We start from the raw sequence: 25,014 nt of genomic DNA on the forward strand, positions 1-25,014 counted from the left end.
AAAGATGTACGAAAAAATTTACGGAAGAATATACTTTACACGAAACGCTGTTGCGTCTATTGATCCTCGAACGATGTAACGTGTTGTTCTCTTTCCCAAAAAATACTAACGATAAAATCCGATATCATCCTTATAGTTTCGTTATATTTTCCTTTTATTCATTTATTATTAATGGCTGCATTCAACAGAAAAAGCAGCTAAATTCTTTGGAGTGAATCTCACTTCAAAGAATTTATAGAGTACATACTTGACTTCTGCACCGAGAAGAACTCGAGTTCAAAGTCGAATAAATTCACATAAATTATTGAGCACTTAAGATCTAGCTTCAACCGTAATAGGCATTACACTTTACTTGTTGTGTCTTCACACTTGTACTTGAATTTTTCAAGAGTTGTAAAGTTGCTTTTTCCGCTGAGCACAACCAATGATCGAAATAAACTCCTACAGCACAAAGTTGCACAAAAGTTGCAGCAACATTGCATGTTGCAGCAATATTGCAGAGATTTTGCAGCGATATTGCAGTTTGTGCTGAAGGGTGCGACTTCTGGTAGCATTCGACGACCTCGTATCCCACATTTCGCCGAAGTGACGTGTCACAACGACGTCGACGTCGACATCGTTCACTGTCGTGCCCTCGTTCCGCTGAACACGTACAGTGGACACCTCGAACGTCTTCCTCCTGAATTAACACGCCGAAAGAATTCACGTGAATCTTTCTCAGACGCGCGCGTCGCGCTGGCTAAGTATAGCGGAGCCAGCGCGACGTGGGCGCGGATGCAGCCGTGAAAAGCATTCGCATTAATCTCGGCGCCACCTTTGCCGGCCGGACGAGCGAAATATTTCACGACGACGACGGCTGCGTCCTCGCTAATGAAACGCCCCAGGTGCTGATGATTCCGGCCGTCTCGGCCCGACGCGACTCGCGAATTAAAACTCCCGGGTGTCCGTGAGGACACCCTTCCCTCCTCTTTTTTTTTCTTTTCTTTCGCTCGTCGTTGCACGCACTTCCCGGAACAGTCGTGTGGAATTGATCAACACCGCTCTACCATGTACAAAGAATTTATTTTTCTCAACATTGACAGTACTCACAAACTCGCAGCTCGCACAATAACATCGAGATATGGCTGTGCGTGGCGTCGACGCCACCTCGAGACTCCGCGCCTCCCGACTCTCTTATTGCCTTACTGATCGATCGATCGATTGGCCCGATTGATTAGCCCGTATCCGCTCCCGAGCAACATACAAAGTGGCCAGTGCGTGAGCCCGACTTTGGAACAATTATTATGACAAGCGTTTCTCTCATCCCCCTCTTTCTCTCATTACTGCCCGGCTTTCAACCGGTATCGGATGTGCAGGACGATGTATCGGCGTTACTCTGATCGTTGTTGCTCTCCGTCGACGAGCTGTCGTTACTCTTTATTCGCCGTTTGCGCAGCTTCGCGAACTGAAACTCCTCGACCGGCACTGTACACCAACAATAGAAGTCATGTCATTAATGGCATCCTCTGGCTAATTATCGCCGTTCGCAATTTCGTTCTTTTTTTTCTTTTTGCTTTACGTATATTTTTCATTCCATTTCGCAGAAAGGATAGGATAACTTGATCGGGATGAGTCAAACCGCAGGAAAACGAGAACGAACGAAGAACGCTTATATATTTCTTTCTTTCTTTCTTTCTCTCTCTCTCTCTCTCTCTCTCTCTCCCTCTCTCTCTCTCGACCGGAACATTTTACATTGTGAATCGCATTATCTTACAGTGGAGAGTGCGCATACAACGGATTTACTTGAGTACCTTGAGATTGACTCTGGCATTAATTCGTTCTAAGGCATTAATATTAAAAATGTTGAACTATTAATTGATACGTAACATATATCCCTCCATTGCACAAATCTTCACATCCGCGCGAAACTTAATTTAATCTCTTTCAAGCTCATTTCTTTCAAGCTCATCTTTTAAGATTTTAAACTTTAATCTCGGTTTATAGGGTTGCCACAAATTCCTTATCCTGAGGTTCCATAACTTTTCTTTGACAAAATTTCCAGACAAAATTTCGTGATTTTTCCTGATGCTTCAATAATATTTAAAAATTTTTTGTAGTGTCGTCCTCATTTGAAAACCGTTAAATATTTTGTTGAGAGAGAGCAATTCATAGCAATGTAAATTATTATTAATGCTGCTGACACTACTTGCATTTAACTATTAAGTTGGTAATATTCCAAGATTGCATAGGTGTGACGTATGCACATTAAACTTCTTTAAACTCAAGAATTTTAATTTTGTGTGAAACAGAAAATTTTGCAAAATTTCCCTGATTTTTTCCTGATTTTCCTGATTGTTTTCAATTTCCTTGATTTCCCTAATTTCAGTTTTGCGGCCTGATTTAATTTACTCTTCCTCTTTTTCTAATTCTTAAAACTAGAGAAGGTAAGTTAAACTAAGATTAAAGTTAATCTACATCCTAGCAAAAACGTACATCAGCCACGTCCCTAAACTCCATAGGCATGTACTAAATGTTAGTGTCAAGAGATGAGACCAGCTCTCGAGTGTTTTGACAAAAACTGTAAATCGTTACAGACGTACCTAGCGTGAAATAGACGACTCTGTGTGCGACGAGGTAGACGAACGATCTTTATTTACAAATAATGCACTGTGTAACACATGAACAAGCTTCCTTGCTATGCGCTGGGAGAAGCAATAAATCGGCTCGTACATCAAAAGCATGTTGTTATGCGGTATGTACATACTTACACGGCAAGTCGATGAAAATTATGTAATGAAGAGAGAACATTCGAAATAGTAAACTTCCGTACTCAACATCCTCATCTCTGATATCTACGCAACGTGTCGGAGATTCAACACATGGCACGTATATCTCATTCGTTCGCAATAGAAAAATTATTTGCACAAAATCATTTATAGACAATTTCTTGATTAACTACCCTTGCACAAACTGACTAGTAAGGAAATTTACTTTGTACCATCTCTGTATTGCAAATATACTCAGTAATGTGACGATTTAGTTTTACACACATGCGAATAATAACGCAAAAAAATATGCGTAAATAATCGGAAAGTGTCGATTCGCCGTTTGCGACTGATACTCCTTACAGCGGTTTTGTACTAGTATCTCCTCACGGGGAGAAAGTGCACGGGATGTCAGGTAAAGCGCAAAATTTTAAGAAGCAAGACAACGCTTCTCGTTAACATCAATTTCTAATAGAAATACTCTCTTTAAAATAGTCTCTTATGCATTCACGTATAGTTAATGTAATTACATATACATCTTACAACAATAAAATCATTTGAGTATGTAAAAACAGGTCTCTTTGCTCTCTTACAACAAAGCATAGAACATACTCCTTCCGTGATCTACCTCCATTAATATACATATTAGAAACATGATGTGTGTTACCTGAATTAACCGGCCGTTCGTTCCGAAGGTAAATTTTAAGTGTTTTACATTTGAACGTTCGTCGAAGATCCAATTTATTCCTTAGCGATATGACTATTTTTAGTGGAGGTTTCATTACCATCTGAATCGGGATCTTGATCGGCAGCGCCGTGAGCTGGGGCGGATGGCAATGGCACGACCTCTGGTTCGAGGGGTTTCACCGGGCAATCGACATCCTCCACGATAACTTCCTCCGCCAAGCTGCTTCTTACCGCCTCTGCGCATTTAGGATAGAAAAAAATATAACGAATGGATCATATATCTACTTTCCTCGTTGATTCGTTCATATAATTAATTACCGTTAAACGCCTGTGGATACTGCTGGCTCAATTTATTCTTTATCAAGCGAATCCTCTTAAAAATATAATCCAGGTCCCTCTTCATCTCGACTAGAAGAGCAGTGTGCTTCTTGAATTCTGTGCCGGCAGTCTTGAGTCTGTTCACCGACAACTGATTGCAGTTTGTCAGCATCTCGTTGGTCTTTTCAAACCTTTGTAACCTGGAAGCGTACAAAGTGAGAGTTAAATATTATATTATGAGAGAATTATAGGTGTGTAAATACATCTCGAGAAAGACAAATAGAAAATTTGTTCACTTGCGTTATACTAAATGAATGCAAACCCTGGTGAAAATTTTTCTCATAATTTTTAAACGAATTGGAATTTAAACGAAATTTTCACCAGGTAACTAAAAGCTGCTACGTGTATATGTATATATATAAAATTAGCAAAGTTTGTTCCATTGTTTTGGACTTTGTACCATTTGAATGAGTTCACCATGTAAGATAAAAGAGATCTGTTTTTTATATCTGTATTAGACTGCACTCTCTCTCTCTCTCGCTTTTGCTAAATATCAAACATATACCTATCTCACTTTAAATTCCAAAAGTCTACACTATAATAGCATAGTCACAAAAAACAAACCTAAGGTCTATTCTTTTAGCGAGTTTCTTTGGATGTATGTATATGTCCACAGTTCTCTTTTCCTCATCGACGTGAAAAGAAAAGAAGGAAAGATAAACCAAGAAGGTCAAGAAGTTCAGTTAGAACGAGAGAGAACATGTCTAGAAAATCGGAGCGTCATGGATGACACTTACATCTGTTTCTGTGCACGTATCATAGACTCCACGTCCTGCTGATCGACGATGCCGGCCAGGCCCTGCACAAACACCTCCGGTGCCGTGTAGTTTCTGAAACACTCGAAGCTCCCAGTGTCCGACTCCGGTGTGCCCTGCGCCGTTGCCATACTTTCGCCACCTCAGGATCACCAGGCCACGAATCTACTCTCATCATCAAGCAATCCCATCGCTGGGGCAGAATGTCGCTCGAATTCCTACACTGGTGACCGACGAGTCTCGCGAGCACTACATGTCGCGAAAATCCGGATCGCGATCGTCCACGTTATCTCCCTTGGTGTTTCACGTTGATCATCACGTCAGGACGAGAACGAAAAGACGTCGATCAATATATAGCGATCGCGCTATGCCGAGCCTGTCCGTCTCGCCGAAACCTCGAAGTCCATCTCCTCGCGTTCCCAGAACAAATGCTAGGCGACACCGGCGGAGTTATCGATCAACCGAGAGGATGCTCGGATACCAACAATCACGCGGTATCCCGAGTCCGAATCCTGTGCGATTTAAAAATTCGTCTGGAGACGACACGCGACGGGGAAACGGCGAGCGACGGGAGACGCGAGACGAGGTGGAATCGGAAAATCCGCGCGACGCGTCGCCGCCCGACGGCAACAGCTGTTTTGCGACCCGATGTTTTCGAGCCGGTCAATAGAGCGCCGTGCAGCATTCAAATTTCCATCGTACTGTTGTGACGGTCAATCTAGTCGGAGCGAGTCGGAGTCGTAGAGATAGAGAGAGACGGAGAGATTACGACCCTCGCTCCGTGAAGACGATACTTCTCGTCGATTCGTCGCCCAGGAACGCGAAGACGCCTCAGGATGGCACAGAACGTGAATCCGTTCAGCTCGATGCAAAACACGCCGACCAAGGCGACCGAAGAGAAGCAGAGCTTGCCGAAGGACAATCATGCAGTCAGTAAACGGTACGCGGAATCGAATCCATTAATATGAATTGCGAGCTGACTGGCGAGTTTTCTTTCGAGTCGACCGTTCAAATCGTCCCTTTCGCGACCATCGAAAAAATTTTTCGGATACTTCAGGAATTCAAGCAGCATAATCGATATCGCTTTGTTCACTGTAGTCACATAACCTAGTGGATTCTGAACTTTAATGTTGATTAAGCGCGATTCGTCCGGAATATTTTATAATATTTAATTTTGTAATAATCTATCTTTCTCCTTCGTTGTAATCAGCTATAACTTTGTCTCATAGAGATGTTTACTTGCGTGGAAACACTTGAATTTACTTATCGATTGTCCAGATTGCAGAAGGAGCTCATGGTGCTGATGATGAGCACCGAACAAGGGGTATCTGCCTTCCCAGAGGGAGAAAATTTGTTTAAGTGGATCGGGACTATCACAGGACCAAGAGATACGGTAGGAAAACCTCTCTACTTTGAATAACATTATTGCCTCTAACATAACAAAAAAGTCTACAGTAAAGGTATGACTTTCTACAACAAGTCATTACTGAAGCTTTAAGTCTTTGACCAATTATAAGTGATTATTCTTCTCACATTCAACTGTGATGATCAATTTCTTATGGCTTAAGACTTAAAAGCTTAGATAATGGCTTATTATAGAAAGCCCAGTAGAATTCTTTCCATGTTGGAGTAAAGAAGAGAAAAGATAAATCGCTCAGCTAAAAAAGACTTTAAGATCCTTACTTTCTGACTCTTAAAAGCATTGATACTCTCTAAATTCTTTGGAGTGAAATCCCACTCTATATAAAGAGTGAAAAATTGAGATGTTTTGAAAAAGAATAAAAATCTTGTGAAATTTCAATCCAGAATGAGATTCACTGTAAAAGTTTTAGAGAGTATTAACAGCATTTATGTCATTACATTATCGTTGAGCAGATATTATATATGGTACAATGGAAAAACAGTTTTATTGAAATATTTAAAAATTTAACTAGATATAGAAAATAATTTTGTTTGGGTCAAAATAATTATGTCGATACTCAAGCTGGTTGCTAGAATGTTAAAACATTTTACAGAGCATTGTCATCAATGCTTTCTACATAATTATTTTGATGATCCAACAGAATTATTTTCAGATCTGTGTCTGGCTAAATTTTTAGATACTTCAGCAAAATTGTTCTTTCCATGTAAAAAAAGCAGCGCAACGACAGTATAACAACATTTACATTGCAATTAAGAGTTACGAAACAGATTACTAAGATTGGATTGGAATTTTATCAATCAAAGTAAAATTCATTATAACTTGACACTTTCTTTCTTCGAATTGATTAAATTTTAATTTAATCTCAATCTGTAGTACAGGTATAATGAGAATGTTATATGTTGCAGGTATACGCCGGTCTCACCTACAAATTAACCTTAGAGTTTCCACATAGTTATCCGTATAGCGCTCCCATAGTACGGTTCGCTACGCCTTGCTTTCATCCAAATGTGGATACCGGTGGTAATATCTGTCTAGACATATTAAAAGATAAATGGAGCGCACTGTATGACGTTCGTACCATTTTACTCTCCATACAATCTCTTCTTGGTGGTAAGTAATAAATAAAATGTAATACAAGTCAATATTAATGTGAGATACTACTTTTTTTCATACTTTGTTACATAGAACCTAACAACGAAAGCCCACTTAATCTTGAAGCAGCAGAACTATGGAATAATCAGACGAAATACAAAAAGTATCTAATGGAAGAATATCACAGAGCACTCGATCGAACACAGAGCAATCGTAATCAACAAGATTCATGATAAGCCATGACCATAAATTCATTTTGAATCATTTAATATTATTCTTACGAGTGATAGGATTATAATTAAGTGTACGATTAATCGGAACTTTCTGCACTTTTTTCGAGATTCATTAAGCACTATCGAGTTTAAATTGAATTGTTTTTCTTTCAAAAGAATAACAATGACGAAATTCTTCACGAATTATGTATATGTGTTTAGCTTATATCTCGCAAGATTTTTGTAGGAACTTTTGCAAGAGCAATTATAAATTTATGTAATCATCGACATTAAGACAATTGCACTACATTTATTTATTTAGCATATAGAAACACGTGCGTTGGTTTTTCGATCATTACCGTCATCGTCTGTATATTACATCTACATTTGATGTTTGTTTCCATTTTTACCATTACTGTATAGTTCTAAAATAAATATTTTAATGATCATATAACCATTAAGAATTAATTTGCAACTTCCTCAAAACGTAATGTATAGGAATAAACATTAGGTTTTACTATTTCTTTAAATTTTTGCTTATGATGACATAGAGTCGTTATATAAGAACATCTTTATTAACAAATATAACAAATATAACTATTATTGCATGCGGTTGTTACAGATAAAAACTAAAAAGAAGACAAACTCTAATAGATGCTTTCAGCACGTATTCACGGTAAAAAAAAATGCGGTCAATTTGTATCATAGTCTTAATTATTTCAATCGGATGATGCAATAATGTAATAAATATGCGGATCGTAAAATGTTAAAAATGCAAGTTAAAAGTGTAATTAATCATTGTGTATATATGTATGTGTATATATTTTAGCCATTGGAAATATTAAACTTATCAATATTATCATAAGAAATCAGTTATATTAGTTACAGTTTCAATATTTCTTTATCTTGCATTTATCTATTTTTAAGAATATTAATCTCGCTTGAATTAACTTTTGTTATATATGTATATAAATATTTTATCTTTTTCTTTATTTTGTCTACATTATGCATATATAAAATAATTTAAATTAAAATAGTAGAAATAATTATATTAACTATATAACCAAAATAACTATTTTAATTATTAGTTTAATCAATAACACTATTACAATATTAATCGTTTCATATTGCACTAAACAAAGATAATGTAAGCGAGTTAATTAATATTTTTGAAAATACATAGGTAAATACGAGATAGAGAGATAAAAAAATATTAAAAATAATTTTGTTTTACGCGCGGTTATAAATAAGCTAAAAAGAACAATGTTATCTATATTATTATTTTCGTGTTATCGCAATATTCTAGTATCTACTACTATTTTAAATTCTAATCAACGACGCTACATAACAGTACGGATGTGCGCTGTCAGCAGTTCACCACGATCCACTTAAAGACTGTTCAGTTGGTCGTAAAGTAACATATGTATATTCAACACGATGTATGCTCGTTTCGTGAGTGCATTATATAAAATAGTAAAATCCGGAAGCCTAGTCGTGCAAACTCGGCAATTGTCAACTACTGCGAGTAAGGCTCGTGAGATGGAGGTGTGTATACAAAGCGTAAAAAGGAAATACAGAATCATTACTTGCCGTTTTCTCGTCTGCCACTTCATGGACCGTCTTTCGGCCATCATACGTTAAGCAGAATATATACATTTTTGTTAACAGGAACGAAAGATCAAAGTGGACGACACGGAAATTAATTATGCTAGAATCGGCACAGGGGACCATCCGGTGTTACTATTGCCTGGAGCTTTAGGTAATGCGATTTCTCCAATTATAATCTTTTATACATTGATTAGATAACAGTTTTATATATTTACATTATCGACATTTATTGCTGCCATCTACCGGGCTGTAAATCTGGATACAGTATTTAGATTGTTAAAAAACAAGATAGCGTTGCGTTCATAATTGTGATTTTGATAATTAAAAGAGAAAAGATATTAAATTTTCAGAACAATTTTCTGCTGTCAAATAATTGTAATTATCATTTTTACCGGTTTTTCTTTATTGCACTATAACTACTTTTTTATTGCTATTGCTTTCAATTATTTAGAATTTAACGAGACCGTTCAAGGATTTGCTAAATTTTTAAAATTTTGGTTGACTTAATTAACATATTAAAATAAATTAAATTAATAATGTTTGTGGCGTCCAGAATAAATCTAATACAAATAAAATGCCCTTGTACTAAATTAATAAATGCTCCGGGAAAAAATGTTTCATATATAATTATATAAAATTATATAACTTATATAAAAAAATTGACATACTTTATATATAATTATATATATATAAAGTATGTCAATTTTTTTTATATAAAATATGTCCATATATAACATTTTTTCCCGAGACATTAATTTGTGTTTAAAGAAAAAATTTCAAATGACCAAATATGTCAAAAACAGATACTTTGACAAAACGCTTGCTGTCGAAACAAATTCTGTCGATAAAATGTCCAACAGAACTTGCTAATAGAACATAATGATAGATTGACTGCGGAAGCCGAATAGAATCTGCTATTTAAATAAATAGCATCATAAAACAAAAAATTCTGCTCGGTTTCTGCTGCTACATTATGCTAACAGAACACGAGCTTAATACAGACGCAATTGACGCCAATCTGCTTCAATATTCTGCTCGAACTTGTTGGCCAACTGCTAACACGCCACTAACATTGTGTTCATTAAGATGACGAAAATTTGCAGTCTATCAAAAGGGATGTTTCAGGGTCAATATGGACCGATTTTAAGCCACAGATGGAGAATCTGAACGTGGACAGGTTAACCATAGTGGCATGGGATCCACCTGGTTACGGAAAATCGCGACCACCCGACAGGACGTTCCCGGACGATTTTTATCAACGCGACGCCACGTGGGCTTATAATTTGATGAAGACTCTTGGCTACTCGAAATTTTCTCTGATCGGCTGGAGCGACGGTGGCATCACGTCGCTTCTACTTGCCTCGGCGTATCCCGACAGCGTCTACAAGATGGTTGTTTTTGGCACAAACGCATACATACACCTGGACGAGACAAAAATATACAAAAGTATGACTTCATTCCGCTCGTGATGTCGAAGACCGATATTCATAGCCTGTAATGTCTTAAGTAATGTCTGATAATACAGCCCTCTAATTAGTTTATGACATCTTAGGTTTATACTTAAGATGGTCTCAAATATAAGAATCAACCATGAATACTATGATTAGCTTATGACATCAAGACAGCACTTAAGTATACATTAAAAAAAAGTTGCTATTTCGAAGAAATATTCAAACAAATAATATGTTGACATGACTCACGTATATTTAACTCTTAAACATATAAATACTTAAACTATAAGTAATTACTACGATCTAAACGCATTAATCAAGCTGACAACTTTTTTCTCAGTGTAAAAACTGACGGTAAATATAAGAACTGATATAAATATCGACCGTATAGCCAGAGGAGTCTTTTCTAGCGTTTAACAATGCAACTTGTCGAAATCTTATTATTTATAAAAAAAAACAAGGAAAGTTGAGAAAATTGTGAGAATCCATAAATTTGTTGGAATTCGTAGAAAGTTATAAAAGTTTGTATAGCAACTAAATTTTATAGATACAGGCGCAACATTTTGCTATCGCGTGATTGAAAGTGCATTAAATGTTTCATTTCTTTCATTCGCGCAACTCTTCATAAAATATTACTGTCTAGGCATTAGGGATATCAACAAGTGGTCAGAAAAAATGAGAACGCCTATGATACAAATCTATGGTGAGAATTATTTCCAAAAGATGTGGTCGGATTGGATAGAAACTGTGCTGAGGTTATACGAAAAGCAAAACGGCAATCTGTGCAAACAGGTTTTACCGAAGATAAAATGTCCGACTTTAATCATTCACGGAGCCAAAGACGCGATGGTTCTGCCGGAACATCCAACATATTTAAAACAAAATATTGCCAACTCGAAGTTTGTATCTTTACAGATTTGAAAAGCACAAAGTAAGTACTCTACATTATCCTTTTTTACTAATTTTTATTATATTACAGAGTACATATTTTCGAAAAGGGCGCACATAATCTTCACTTAAAGTATTCCGAAGAATTTAATAATTTGGTTACGGATTTCCTTGTCAATCGAAAATAAGATAATTATTATAATATATATACCTCAAGCGTTACAGTTACACGGAAAAAATGATTTTGTGGATGTATCTAGAAATTAGCTATAAGATAGATCTGAAAATATTTTTGTTTCTTGGACCATAAAAATAATTATATAGGAATCTCAAGCATGATCGATACTGCAAAAAGTTTTGATATTCAGTTTGGACGTCCTATATAATAATTTTGATGGTCCAAACAATTATTTTTAGACCTATCTAGTTAAATTTTTAAATACTTCAGCAAAATTATTCTTTTGGTGTACGTTTAAAATACGTTTAACAAACGTTAGAAATCGTAAACTGAAAAATAAACCTTTAAATTTGAAATATTTTTTAAAACTATATTTATTAAACATTTATTATAAATTTTGTTTAATAAACGTAAATTACGAAAACATTTATCAGACGTTTGTAAAGTCTATTGAACATTTTTTTTACTAGTTTAATATATCGTTTTTATACGAGACATTTTGATGGTTCAATAAATATGTGTTTCACGTTTTTATACACCATAAAAATACATTTAAGCTAAACGTTTCTTAAACGCACATAAATTGTCTATCAGAAAGATAATAAGATATTACGTGTATACATAACGGTAATATTATGTATGGTGGCATTTTATTATATGTAGTATGTTATTTTGTAATAAGATCTTTTATTAAACTGATATTAATGCACACTCTTTACTTCATTTCCTTTGCAATCGTTATAGAAGGTCATCTTTTGTTCTCTTCAAATTTTATTCAACATCCTGTGTAAATCTGGTATATCTGGTCAAAAGTGGAAATTCGCATTCGTCATTATAAATAAATCGAACAATTTGTACATACATCCTGTATGTATCTATCTGAATAATAAGTACTTACATATCGATCAGTTCAAAATAGTTCAAGTACACATAAAGATTTGAATTCACGAGTATTATATAGTATTGAAAAAATATTCAAATAACAAATACAGCTGCTATAAGTTATTTAAATATCTGCGTACAAATAATACTGCACCATATTAAATGATCCAGTTATTGCATAACATCATAAACAAAGCTGTTATTCTTTTTTACACGTCTGCTGCGTAAAATCGTATATCAACTGCGTCAAATTGTTTGATACATGCGGCATTTAATCTTGAATTGTATATTCTCTAAGCACAAAGTGCATGTTGCTCATAGTGATGTATCTGCATTTAATTTTAACTGAATACATGACATCCACAACAAAGAAATATATCGATGATATCTTAATAATTATGTATGCTTTTACAGAGTATAATAAAGCAATAATTTATTTTTAATGTATATTGTAATCATTTTAATATCCCTTATGCTTCAGGCCAGCATGCCAGTTGGCACTTAATTAAATCATCATTGATAATATATTACATATATAATTACTCAATACGTATAATTTTATCTGTCATTATCATATCGAAGTTATGGAAGAAATATCAATAAATGTAAAATAAGATAATTTATAATTTTTTAAATAGCATATATCTGTTCTAGTCTATTTTATGTTATATCAGAAGACAAGTCGTAATCAATCTATGGATCTCCTGCTGGCGCTTGCAGCGTGCCGCATTCGAGAGATATACCGAGAAATCCTTCGCACATAGATAGAAAGCGGTCTTGTGCCACTTATTATACAAGTGTCTTTATATCCAAAGAGAGCCGAGTGCGCATGGCACTTTTTCGTCGTTCGACTTATCTGACGATCGAACGTGGCCGTATATTGAACAGAGATTGACCAAACAGCAATATGCGACCCCAAATAGTGTTCTATAGGGGATCCCTAACCCAGTGTCGAAACCGAAGATAATGCGTACCATTACCTAAATAGAAGACATCTCTCGTGAGCTTTTCATGCCGACTCATTTCGATCAAGAGATAATTCGAAGTTCAATTTTCTCTTATTCCTTTCTATTTCGGAAGTTGATTAGAAGTAAAGTAAACTGCCCTTACAGAAATTTAGCAGGATTGGGAACGTTACTTCATAAAAGGGTGGAAATAGTAGAAATTTTACATAAGGATGGAAATATAAATTATATGAAGAACGATATTTGAATGCGTACAATGAAAACTGAGAGAGTAAAAGAGATGGGCATATAATTTGTAAAATCTATTTTAAATACGCAGTTATATCAAATTGAGAAAAAGTCTACAACTTTTAAAGTCTACTTTAAGATGTAAGATCTGAAATTTTTAATGTTTAATTGAACATGGTGCTATCTGAGAATCTATAGTGAACGTAATATATAAAATTATAGATTTTTAGCGCTGGGGGGGCAATGAATTTTTTTAAAATTGAGCAATGACCTACCTCTGCTCTCATCATTTTTTTTTCTCACAGATTGATCGGTGAAATAATAAACAGGCTTGTATTTTTGACAAATTGCAATATCTGTGTTATGAAATAATTCACGGATTATATGACAGTCTTAAAAAACAATGAGGTCATGTTATCGCGCCGTGATAAAAATTCACGAGAGGCAGTTTATATAAATCGCAGACAGGCTCGCCGACGCAATATAGGTGCGGGCGATCGAGGGAAAGCAATAAAAAGACGCGGAATACAAACTGCATGCGGGTGTAGCCAAATATGGGCAAGTGGTTTCTCGTTCTTCGATCAAGTAAACCTCCGTTCTGTTTTTTTTACTCTCGCAAATTCCCTCGCTTCCTCCTCCGTTCCTCTTTCGTGAAATGGAAGAGCAAAAGAGCGCTGGGATCCACGGATGCGCCTTAAGAAAACCTCACAGTCTTTAATCTCAGGAACCGTAACGATAAAACAAACCGAGCCCCGTCTCGGTTCCCGTAAGTACCGTACGAAAGTTAAATTGTTAAGCCTCAGGCGTGCGATAAATTAATCGGTTTTATCCCGCGGATTTCGGGTTATCTTACGATACTCTCGCACGTGGGCGAAGCAATTGAGTCACAAATACCAATTTTAATGTATCTTTTAATGTTCGATAATTTATATCAATAGATTGATATAGTTTGCAATAATAATTCAAATCGTTGCAATAATAGTTCAATAGTTTCAATTATAGTAATTAATAAATAATAAAATAATTTTGGAATTTACAGTCGTAAGTACTTTCGAAGTGCGTATACTTACTTGTATTTATATTTTTAACTTGGAGGTCAATTCTAAGCAGAATCATAAGGTAATTTGTTCTCGTAAGACTTGTAAGAATTTATGACTGCAATGAAGTTGTAATTTTATGAGTACTGTAAGATGTACAATCATTCGTAAATCTCTAAGTATACTATTTCTCGTAAATCTTATGGTTAGCAAAAAGCTGTAAAGATATTGCATAAAGTTATACTTGCATAAGTTTATATATTGTAAAGTTATAAGCATTCCAGTTGTAACTGTCATTAGTTCTTACAAGTCTTACGAAAACGAATTACGATCGAACCTTACGAGTCTGCTTAGAATTGATTTATTAATTTAACTCCTAATTGTAAGTTAATTCTTAGCGCTCGACAATATCAAAGGTTTCGACGGATAATTCTGAATTTGGATTGCCCCGCGCGTGATGCATTCTGCCAATGTGCCAGTGTACAAAAGTGACTAACGAGATCTCCTTGTACGGCCCACATATCTCGTTTTAGGCGAGTGTTCTCAGCGCAACTCCTGACTCTCGATCCTTTCTTTATTAAGTGGGATGCCTTTATTGCCTTTAAATGGCATCAAAATGATACTGATGCGACGCGTTATGTAATAACGATCGTAATACATAATTACTGCTGATATTAAGTCACTTAAGCGATAAATTGTAATAAGAAATAAAATAAAGCGGGAAATAATTGAGAATCTAATTTTAACTCCCCCCAATAATTATATGTATATATAACAAAATAATGGACTTTGTTATAAGTTGGAGACATTTACAATGTCACTTATTTGTGTCAATCACACATAATTCAATTTACAGTATAAAATATGAATTAATTTGTATTTTAATTATAGATGAGTTAGTTCTTAAATGCGACGTCTTTGCTATTTCTTTTTTTAATAAAGATCTAGATCAACAAGAATTTATAATCCACTCCCTTTCGTTTTAAGGCAATAGATGTAATCCTGTCTCGGATATCGAGCAATTATTGACTTCGTCCTCCTTCGTCACGATATATGCATGTCGGCGACCTCCGCAATGGAAAACGAAGCCATTTACGGCGACCACGTGGATGTTGTCGTTTGTTTTCGAACTCAAGTATCGTTCGATCTCATGAGAAAGTAGCCGTATGTCAAATCTTGGCCTGGATATAAACGAGATGGGGTCTCCAGAAACGCAGCAACGGCAAGTCGCGCGATTTCGCCGTGGACTTTGTGACTGCGACACGTGATAGGTAAAAACATTTCATTATTGATTCTTGACTCTTCCTGTTGTATATACGAAAACTGACTGATACAGACGACTTTTACTGCCATCCCTGAACTGCACAGAGTTTGACGCCAATTCACATGTCAGTTTTGAAAAAATACAACCTCTTGTCTCCAAAAAGGCTAGCATGGTGGAAATAAATCAAAACACTAGTAGCCACCATGGCTAGTAGTGTTTGGATTTTGACATCCAACAAACGGCAGGTTACTGTGATCCTTAAGAGGAATGCTGGAGTGATCAAATTATCACATTACAGTCGTATAAAAATCTTCGAATTGACTGAACGGAATAAAAAATCCTTTCATAGGATTAAAGTAGACGCAAAATTAGGAGGTGGTGCAGTGGATTTTATACTAAAATCGAAAGAATGTTAAAAAATTTTTTAACTTTTTCGATTTTAGTACAAAGTCCACTGCACCACCTCCTAATTTTGCGTCTACTTTAATCCTATAAAAAGATTTTTTATTCCGTTCAGTCAATTCGAAGATTTTTATACGACTGTAATGTGATAATTTGGTTACTTCAGCATCTCTTTAAACTTGGATATTTATTTAAGGGTGAAAAAGAAGAGGGAGAAGAAAACGACTTTTACGTATTCGTGAATTTATACACAAAGGGATGGTTTTATTAAAATATTTGAAAATTTAGTTAGATACAGGTCTGAAAATAATTTTGTTGGACCATCAAAATAATTATGCAAACGTTTGAGTTGGTTGCTAAAATATCAAAACTTTTGTAACGTTGCTCATCATACTTGAGTGTCGTAATTATTTTGATAATCCAATAAAATTATTTTTAAATCTGTGTCTACAGTAAAATTTTTAGATACTTCGATAAAATTGTTCTTTCTGTATATATATATATATATGACATACAAAATTATAGTACGGAATAATATATATAGATATCCTACTATACATTTTATATTGATTAGAAACTTTAATACATTACTTATAATTAAACTATTGTGATAAAATTACTAATTATTTATAATGATCAATTTTTTGACATCACGAATGTGCATTCATTTAACATTATCCAAGACCTTTTGGAAACCTAACTAATATTTTGGCACATAATAACGTGTCTCCTAATTTAACTCTCGACTGTTTGATTACGTCAGTAACGAGACAAATGGACAGGAATATACGCCTACAGAAGCATTTAGGTGTATCGGTTGTCGTTTACCTTCTTAGGATCAATAAAATACCATGCGGGGCAAGGTCTGGCCTGGTCAAGTTTGGGCTTCTCTCAATCGTACCATAGTACCATAGTATCAATAATACAATAATTTTATTTATACATATAGAGTTCTATTAAAACAATTCATCAAAGAGACTCGTAACATCAACGTTCATTCTATAATTTTCCACAAACGTTAATTTCATATCTATAATTTTCACAATTTAATTAATATCTAGTTGCCTTAATTTACTTTTAATTATCATAATTATAGAAATTTCCAAAAATATCCTCGCTACTTTTCTACAATTTATTCTTATCTCGATATTTCCATTATTCTCGACGTATATATAATTAAGAAAATACCACAAGACCACCGTTCTAGAAATAATCGTCACAAATAACTTATATCTGCTTCAGTATCATCCGCAGAAATGGAAACCGCATGAGACTCGCCCTGGCTCGTGCTCGTATATATAGACTCGTATAGATATCGATCGTTTTCACGGTGACTCAACGGTCGCCGTTTCTGACTCAGGGGGTAGCTTCGTGCAACAACCCCCTTGTCGCAATCGCATCGTGAGGTGCGCTTCGAGCGCGGTTTCTTGCTCACGGAAATTCCGCAGAGTATTGGGAGTGGGAACGCATCTACCACCCATCAAGGTCGATAACCGTGACTCATATTCACCCCCGAGTTGTGACATGCGTACAGAATGTCGCGGATTCGTCTGTTACCAGGTGCAAAATTCGGCATATGCGAACACATACACCAACACGCGATCGACTAATTGTAAGTCTGACATTAGAGACTGAAGGTTAGCCGTAGGAGTTTATCTACTGAGTTTGGCGGTTAACAACTTGGGCCTTGAATACCTAAATTCGCACAATCGGATTGAGTGTAATTAAAATTTAAGAGCTTGTCTTTCGCAACGTACTTAACAGTGTCTATCTAATGAATCTGATTCTAAGGGACTCTCCTTGATTAATGTACTTATGTCCATTTCAATGTAGATTAACTTTAATCCCCAATTCCCGATTTAACTAACTTTTCATCTTTTTATAGTTCTAAAGATTTAAAAAAAAATGGAGAGTAAGTTGAACCGAGATTAAAGTTACTCTATATATTTGTAGAAACTGGCATTAATTGTACTCGCATTAATAAGAACTGCTAAGAGTGACGTTATTTCATGTCAGATTATCTAATACCTGTTCCATAATAGCCGTAAGCATAAGTTGTAAGTAGTTGTAGTTGTAAGAATTGACCAATCACAATCGAATATTTTTTGTATATTCCACTTGACTGATCAATTCTTATAACTACAACTACTTACAATTACGGTTTACGGCTATTGTAGAATAGGCTTAACTTTGTAATAAACGCAGTATGACGATAAAAACACAAATAAATTAAACGTCTTGTCTACATGCGTGTGAAAAACTAGATGCCGCAGTTGATATAAAAAAAGCATTATAAGGTATGTTTATGTAAATAACCGTCATCCAATATTTTGCACGAGATAAAATAGTACTTACGTAATCATTATCCTTACGTAATCATTATCTTCAGTAAATCTAGATTAACTCGAATAGAAGTTCTATGTTTTACATTAATTATTATCTTTTAAAAAACAAAAAGGAATAGAACTACGAGCCAAAGGCCTTTGGCTCGTAGCCCTATTTCTTTTTCTTTTTTAATTTTATTGAGCCTTATTACTATTATATTTTATTATGTTTTATTATTTACATGTTTGTTATCTTTTTACAATTTTTTTCTTCAGTGTCATAGAGTTTTTGCCTGCAGCTCTGAATTATCGTAAAAAAAAGAAATAACGACATTAAAAAATGTTAAAGTTATTGATAGCTATAAACATTTTTATTAAATAAAGCTCAATTATATTTATTTTAATCTGAGAATGATTTCTTTAATTTCGATTAGAGAATCAAAGCTTAGCGTTAAATACGCGATGATGTCATATACTTTCCATGACATATATAATGATGCTCTTCATCGAAGCATCGCGAGAGAGTTGTTTCCAGCGCATATAAACGCTGCGATTGGAGCGACATTAAATATTCACTTGATACAGATTGACCGTTAATTATCGCAACCACGTAATGACGCCAGCGTTATTTTTCGTATTTTTTCCTCTGAACGCCCGGGAACGTGATCGAATCTGGTTTTAAAGTGGACATGATGTCACCCGGCGTTTACGTTCGCGGACCCGCCGTTTAATAGCAAAGCCAACGAAGGACAATAGACATGGGGTATTAAGCCGAGCGTATATCCACATGGATTGTTCTTCAGTCGGATATTATGCAATCTCTCACAGTAAGATTGACGAAAGGCTTTTCGACTTACGTCAAGCCTCTGACGCATCGCAATCAATCTTTTCGCCTCGCCTAAACGATACAAGTTGCAAATGATAGATTTTACAAAACATTAGAAATAAATAATTTAAATTAACAGCTTAATCGCCCTACCATTTGCAGTATTCAGTCCGTTACACATGTACGCTGCTATTCAAGGATCACACAAAAGTCAACAAAATAATCAAAATGATTTCATTTTGATTCTTAACATCAAATTTTGTAATAAAAAATCATCATTTTGATTTTCATGACGTCAAAAGGTATCAGTTTGACTTTCTCTTGACTTTGCGTGTTCCTTCACGGAGAGAATTTTCTTTTAAAATTTACCCTGAAAATATGGTAGTGTGTGGTGGTACAATACAATATTTTAAAGATTTTTATCATGCACTTCAGTAAAATTAATCAAACTTATTTTATACATTATTGTAGTTTTATTAATAAATGAGAGAGATTTATATTAAAATTCTTCAAAATACAATATTGTCCCACGACTATCATATTTTCAGGATAAACTCTAAGAAAAAATTCTCTCCGTTTTGAATACTTTTCAGCTATTTCCCAATTATTACTCACATGTCTGTGGAGAACGTTCCCGCATCCTCCGCGTTCTCTGAAACCGTTAATCAACGATCGATTATATAGAAGGGCATCGCACTGTGCGGGAAGCATTTCCGCGGAAGCATAGTGGATGATCGACGCACATGCATGTCGGATGCGGCCGTGTTACGCGGGAAGAAGATAGATACGCGGTGGCATTTCAGCTAGGAATCGTGCAACGTAATTTGACGTTTCGCGCGAACGAGCATCACAGATTTCTGTCGAGTGGCGGTCTATAGAAATAACTTAAACATAACTTAAATTGGCATTTATAATTTGGCATTATTTAACAATGGATAAGTCATATATTTAAATAAGTCATATTTTTTAATAGAATCACAGACTTGATATAATAGTGTCACGTGTATATAAATACTGTAAAAAATATCGGTGTGAACTTAACCATGCGGTGTCTAAATATTCTCACTGTGTTGGTGTTAAATTAACACAGCATAACGTGAATTTAACACCATGGATTTTAAATCTACGGTTTTAAATCCACACCATGTTGGTGTTATTTAACACCCACATAGTAAGAATTATATAGACACTGTATGGTTGTTAAATCCACACCAGGAGTGTTAAATCGACACCGACATTTTTTAGAGCGTATAATAATTTTAAGAAAAATTACAGGTATGTCGCAATCGATGCCGGCGAAATCGCGTTATCATGCGAAACCACGTCGTCATAAACGTGTGCGAGCCGAGCGCGCGATCGTGCGTGTGCGACCTTTTATTTATTTTTTTTCTTTCCTCTCCGAGACGACGATAGTGCGCGAGGTTGATCCATACAAGGTAACGAGCAAGGCAGGACCGGCTACACCCCGTCGTCATCGTCACCGCCGTCGCCGATCACACCTCTCGCTCGCTCTCGATCGCGAGGACAACACATGAAACGTCGCTGAATGTAAGGGCGTTTGACCCGACCGTGATGTAACTCCTATTTCTCGGTGTAATAGATTGACGTCACGAAAGAGCTCGATGCTTTTACACGACATTGTCGCGTTATTGTTATAATAAAATAACATTTGTTGACGTTGTGAGATGTACGAGGCCTTTGATTTTGCCTGTGCAGAGTTCAAACATAATTTGATGTTTCACGCGAATGAATACCACAAATTTTTGTGGCGTCATCTTTAAACTGAATACTGTATACCACGAGATAATTAAAATAATATTGACGTTCCTTTCTGTTAAAGTTATATTTTATAGTTATATGGACTTATAAAGTCTATAAATATGTAACGATAAAATATAACTTATTATATAGAAGAGCTTATCATTTATAAAAAAAGGCAGATCATCACATTTATATACTCTAAAAATATCGGTGTGAGTTTAACACGTTAAACACTATAAAACGTTTTAAAGATGTCTAAAGAACGTCCTATATCCTAAGGACATTCTCAGGATGACATTCCCTCGCGTCAAGTGTATTATAGAAGTGTCATAATTATATTTCTAATAATATATTATATGTATAATAAATACAAATATATTTATAAATATCGTGGAAAAATAGATATAATGTTTTGCAAAGTTGATTTATGTACAAGAGATTACTGTACAAGCAGAATGATGAAAAGATTAATTACATTATGTGAACGGAAGCCTGAGACAGTAATGGTTATATACACAGAATACTCGGCTTGTTCATTAATTAAAGGTTGTCTGTCAGGTTGCCGCGGGCGTGTACCCGTGAGTCACTTATCGACTTTCTCCTACGACAGGGGAGGATAATCAGAGTGGGTGTCTAAGGCGACTACTGGGTAAGGGTGCAGCAGGCCACACTAAAATTAACCGCTACATCGTGCTACTTTACAGGGGTTCTATCCATTCTGAGAGGTTTATTTTCGGTCTTATTTCTCAAATGGCTTGTTTCTATCTGCATTAAAGGCACGCGATGATCGCAAATTTATAACGTTCTATCTTCTGATAGACTTATTTTTGCTCGATAAAATTTCATTATGTAGAAAAATAATTTGTAAAAAGACAGTTTCAAAAATTCGAAATTTTTATGCGTATTTCTATTTTACTTTTGCGCATTGTCTGTATTGTATCCTAATGCATACGTCTATGTTCTATTCGTAACGTGCATGTTTTAACAGGATGATTAGGATCAATGTCATGTATAAGGTTGACTCATCGTTTTTAATGAATGAACCATTACTGTCCATCTAAATGCACGTAAACCTTATATGTATGAGAGTTAAACAACACACCAAAATCTTTTACGACGCCAAGATTGTTATGCAAATTTATACAACATATTACAGACATGTAAAATATAATAAAATAAATTAAAATAAAAAAGCTGGTGTATCAAAGGGGTATATTAAAAACTAAAAGTACTTGAAACGTCTAATAAAACAAAGCAAAATAGCGTTGAAAAACTTCACAAATTTCAGTTTGATATTTTGTCTTGGATAGCTTACTTCCATTTTTGTATTTATCGAGTAATATAGGTCACCAGAACTGTTCATGGACAATATAGAGTTCTTTTCTACCGCTACTCGCAAACGGATACTTGCGTTATTTAAGGCGCATACGGATATAAATGTTCGTCTCATGTAAAACTTCTCAGCAGGATCCGGACTTAAAGCGGTTTTTAGGAGGCGTTACATATGGCGCGCCAACGCATCTTACGTGGAAGCGAGACGGAAGGCCGCCGTTAAGGTAACGTAATGTCATACGAACGCGTAACCGTGGACGAATACGGTACTGCTTTGCAAAGAACCCGCATCTCGTGAAGACTCTTCGAGAAACGCTTTTAACTGTAAACTTCTTGTACGGCAAAAAAAGAAAATAGAATATCCAGAGACACGCTATCTAGGTAGAACACAGAATCAGATGATACCAGAAGAACGTCATCATGATGATTACTTGTCATTTAAAAATACCAAGTTTTTTTATGTTAAATATTTTTTAATCGTAGATTAGAATAAAAATCTATTAGATAACTTCGTCCATTCTTGACCGATGATCTCACATGGTTGTTGTGAACCTTTTTGCCAAATGCGAAAATTATCTTTTAAGAGATAATTTATATATTATTTATATATGTATATACATTATATATATATTATTTTTTAATATCAAAATTATAACAATATGCTTGATTAATTATAAATTCTATATATTACTTTTGTAAAATATATCTGATTCAAATATCAATAATTAATATCAAATTATACCGATAATAAAACAATTATAGTGATCAATTAACAACATATGAATGTGTACATTTATGTACAATAACAGTTGTTATACGATTCTTTAATATAAAATTGGTTTAATATATTTTTCTTTAATATATTTTCGTATTTATTTTAATAAAAAGAGTCTGTTTTAAAAAATTTTCTACTAAAAGTTTTATGTAGATTATTTTGTTGTTGTTTTTTAATATGATTGGTTTATACATTTAGATTGATTTATATAAAACTGTTTTTTCTGCTGAATGCAGCCATATTGACAAACTCTCCACTCATATCATAAGGAAGGCATTTAAAGACCGAGATCGATTGCACGTGAGTGTTGATAATACAACTAAAGTACCAGCCGTACTTTTTTTGAATCCATAAAACTTTTCGTTAATTAAAAATTTACATTTATCAAATTATTAATTATTAATAAAAATTACCAATAAAAATTCTAATTTATTTTATTAAATATTTATATTTCACATGTACAGTCCAATAAAAATTCTTATTGTTTATATCTACATTTCATTTTATTAAATGCCTACATTTAACATAAAAAAATTATAAAATATTTTCTAAGTACAACCTTAAGACGTCATAAGCCAATCACGGAGCTGTATTAGCAGCATTAAGACATTACTTAAGACAATCTTAAAATAAGAACACGAATACCCGCCTAAACACGAAGATGGGATTATTTCTTTCATGTTCTATATGTTATGTTCTATATATTTTTTCTTTCCTTTCAAAGCTTCTTTTATTTTAGTAAAATTTTTCTGCATTTTTGGACACAGTACGAATTGAATTAGAAGGTGGCAGTTCTCACATCTCATACTGATATGCTCCGTATTACCCCGGATCTACAATAGGGTTTTAAGCCTTAAGCCATAAGAAATGAGCGAATCACAGTCAATTATTCCCCTCGGATTATAATTGGTCAGTTTCTTACAGATTAAGTCTTAAAACACCTATTGTAGATCAGGACTTATCGATGCTCGCATCAATGCAATTAACGGCCTTTATATCGAAAGGCCTTTTCGTTGCGCGGTAGACCTAGCTTTTCTTATACCCATCAGACTCCTAGCTCAGGGCCGGTGCCCTTTCGGGGCATCTCAAGCGATTAAGCAGATTTGAAATTAACGGTCGAGACGGATTATTAAATTGAGTTAGTTGCGCAGAGCTGTGCGCAAATCACGCCGTCGCAATTTTCAGAATTTCGTAAACCGAAATTAATATCGTAGATTACGTAATCACGTTTGATATTTAAAAATACGTTGAGTTATTGCAAATTTTATAAGTGTTTTTTGTATGTTTATCTTATATAAAAATGTATAAATCAAAATTTATCTTATATGCATAATATAAATTTTAATCTATACAATTTTTGAATTAGAAATGTATTACATTGGCTGCGTTCAGCAGACTCAACAGTTTTGCAACCGTTTTATGATTGTCTGCTGAGATAGGACCATTCTTCTAGATCTAAAAGTATGATCCAATTAGCGCGAAGGAAACTTACAACAGTTGCAAAACGAACGTTCTGCTGAACGCAGCCAATGATTTCGTAGTAATTTATTATATTAATCCTCGTACCTTTTCATCACATTAAATGATTTTCTTCTATTATAATCAATTTCTAATTTATGATTTATTCAAATTTTTCTCATTTATACGCAATTAATAAAATAAAACCATGGTTTAGTTACGCAAAAAGTCAATTTGCATTATTGTGGAAATTACACACAAATAATTTAAGATTTTGTAGACTAATTAAAAATTAAAAATTCGCTGAAGTGTGTAAATTAAAAAATAAAATACGCATAGGAAAC

At 34.7% G+C, this 25,014-nt stretch overlaps 3 protein-coding genes and 1 pseudogene across 3 annotated transcripts; 2 read left to right on the forward strand and 2 right to left on the reverse strand.

Moving 5' to 3' along the window:
* Positions 1-569: 569 nt before the first annotated feature.
* Positions 570-5,092, reverse strand: LOC108723406 (kxDL motif-containing protein CG10681). The gene is made up of 4 exons (XM_018449164.1): positions 4,547-5,092; positions 3,750-3,949; positions 3,530-3,667; positions 570-1,464 (listed from the first exon to the last, which is right to left on the reverse strand). The coding sequence occupies exons 1-4, from the start codon at positions 4,693-4,695 to the stop codon at positions 1,334-1,336; spliced, it is 618 nt and encodes a 205-aa protein (XP_018304666.1). The 5' UTR covers positions 4,696-5,092; the 3' UTR covers positions 570-1,333.
* Positions 5,093-5,247: 155 nt separating this feature from the next.
* On the forward strand, positions 5,248-7,719 carry vih (ubiquitin conjugating enzyme vih). Its single transcript, XM_018449165.1, has 4 exons — positions 5,248-5,504; positions 5,843-5,957; positions 6,893-7,097; positions 7,173-7,719. Exons 1-4 carry the CDS (start codon positions 5,401-5,403, stop codon positions 7,310-7,312), a joined length of 564 nt encoding a protein of 187 aa, XP_018304667.1. The 5' UTR covers positions 5,248-5,400; the 3' UTR covers positions 7,313-7,719.
* Positions 7,720-8,531: 812 nt separating this feature from the next.
* Positions 8,532-11,466, forward strand: LOC108723364 (valacyclovir hydrolase). The gene is made up of 5 exons (XM_018449069.1): positions 8,532-8,836; positions 8,960-9,050; positions 10,025-10,345; positions 10,994-11,249; positions 11,330-11,466. Exons 1-5 carry the CDS (start codon positions 8,729-8,731, stop codon positions 11,424-11,426), a joined length of 873 nt encoding a protein of 290 aa, XP_018304571.1. The 5' UTR covers positions 8,532-8,728; the 3' UTR covers positions 11,427-11,466.
* A 4,006-nt stretch (positions 11,467-15,472) lies between these two features.
* Positions 15,473-15,881, reverse strand: LOC108723350 (uncharacterized; annotated as a pseudogene).
* Between the last annotated feature and the right edge of the window lie 9,133 nt (positions 15,882-25,014).

Source organism: Mycetomoellerius zeteki, unplaced genomic scaffold (genome assembly GCF_001594055.1).
Source record: "Mycetomoellerius zeteki isolate Tzet28-1 unplaced genomic scaffold, Tzet1.0 scaffold232, whole genome shotgun sequence".
NCBI lineage: Eukaryota > Metazoa > Arthropoda > Insecta > Hymenoptera > Formicidae > Mycetomoellerius > Mycetomoellerius zeteki.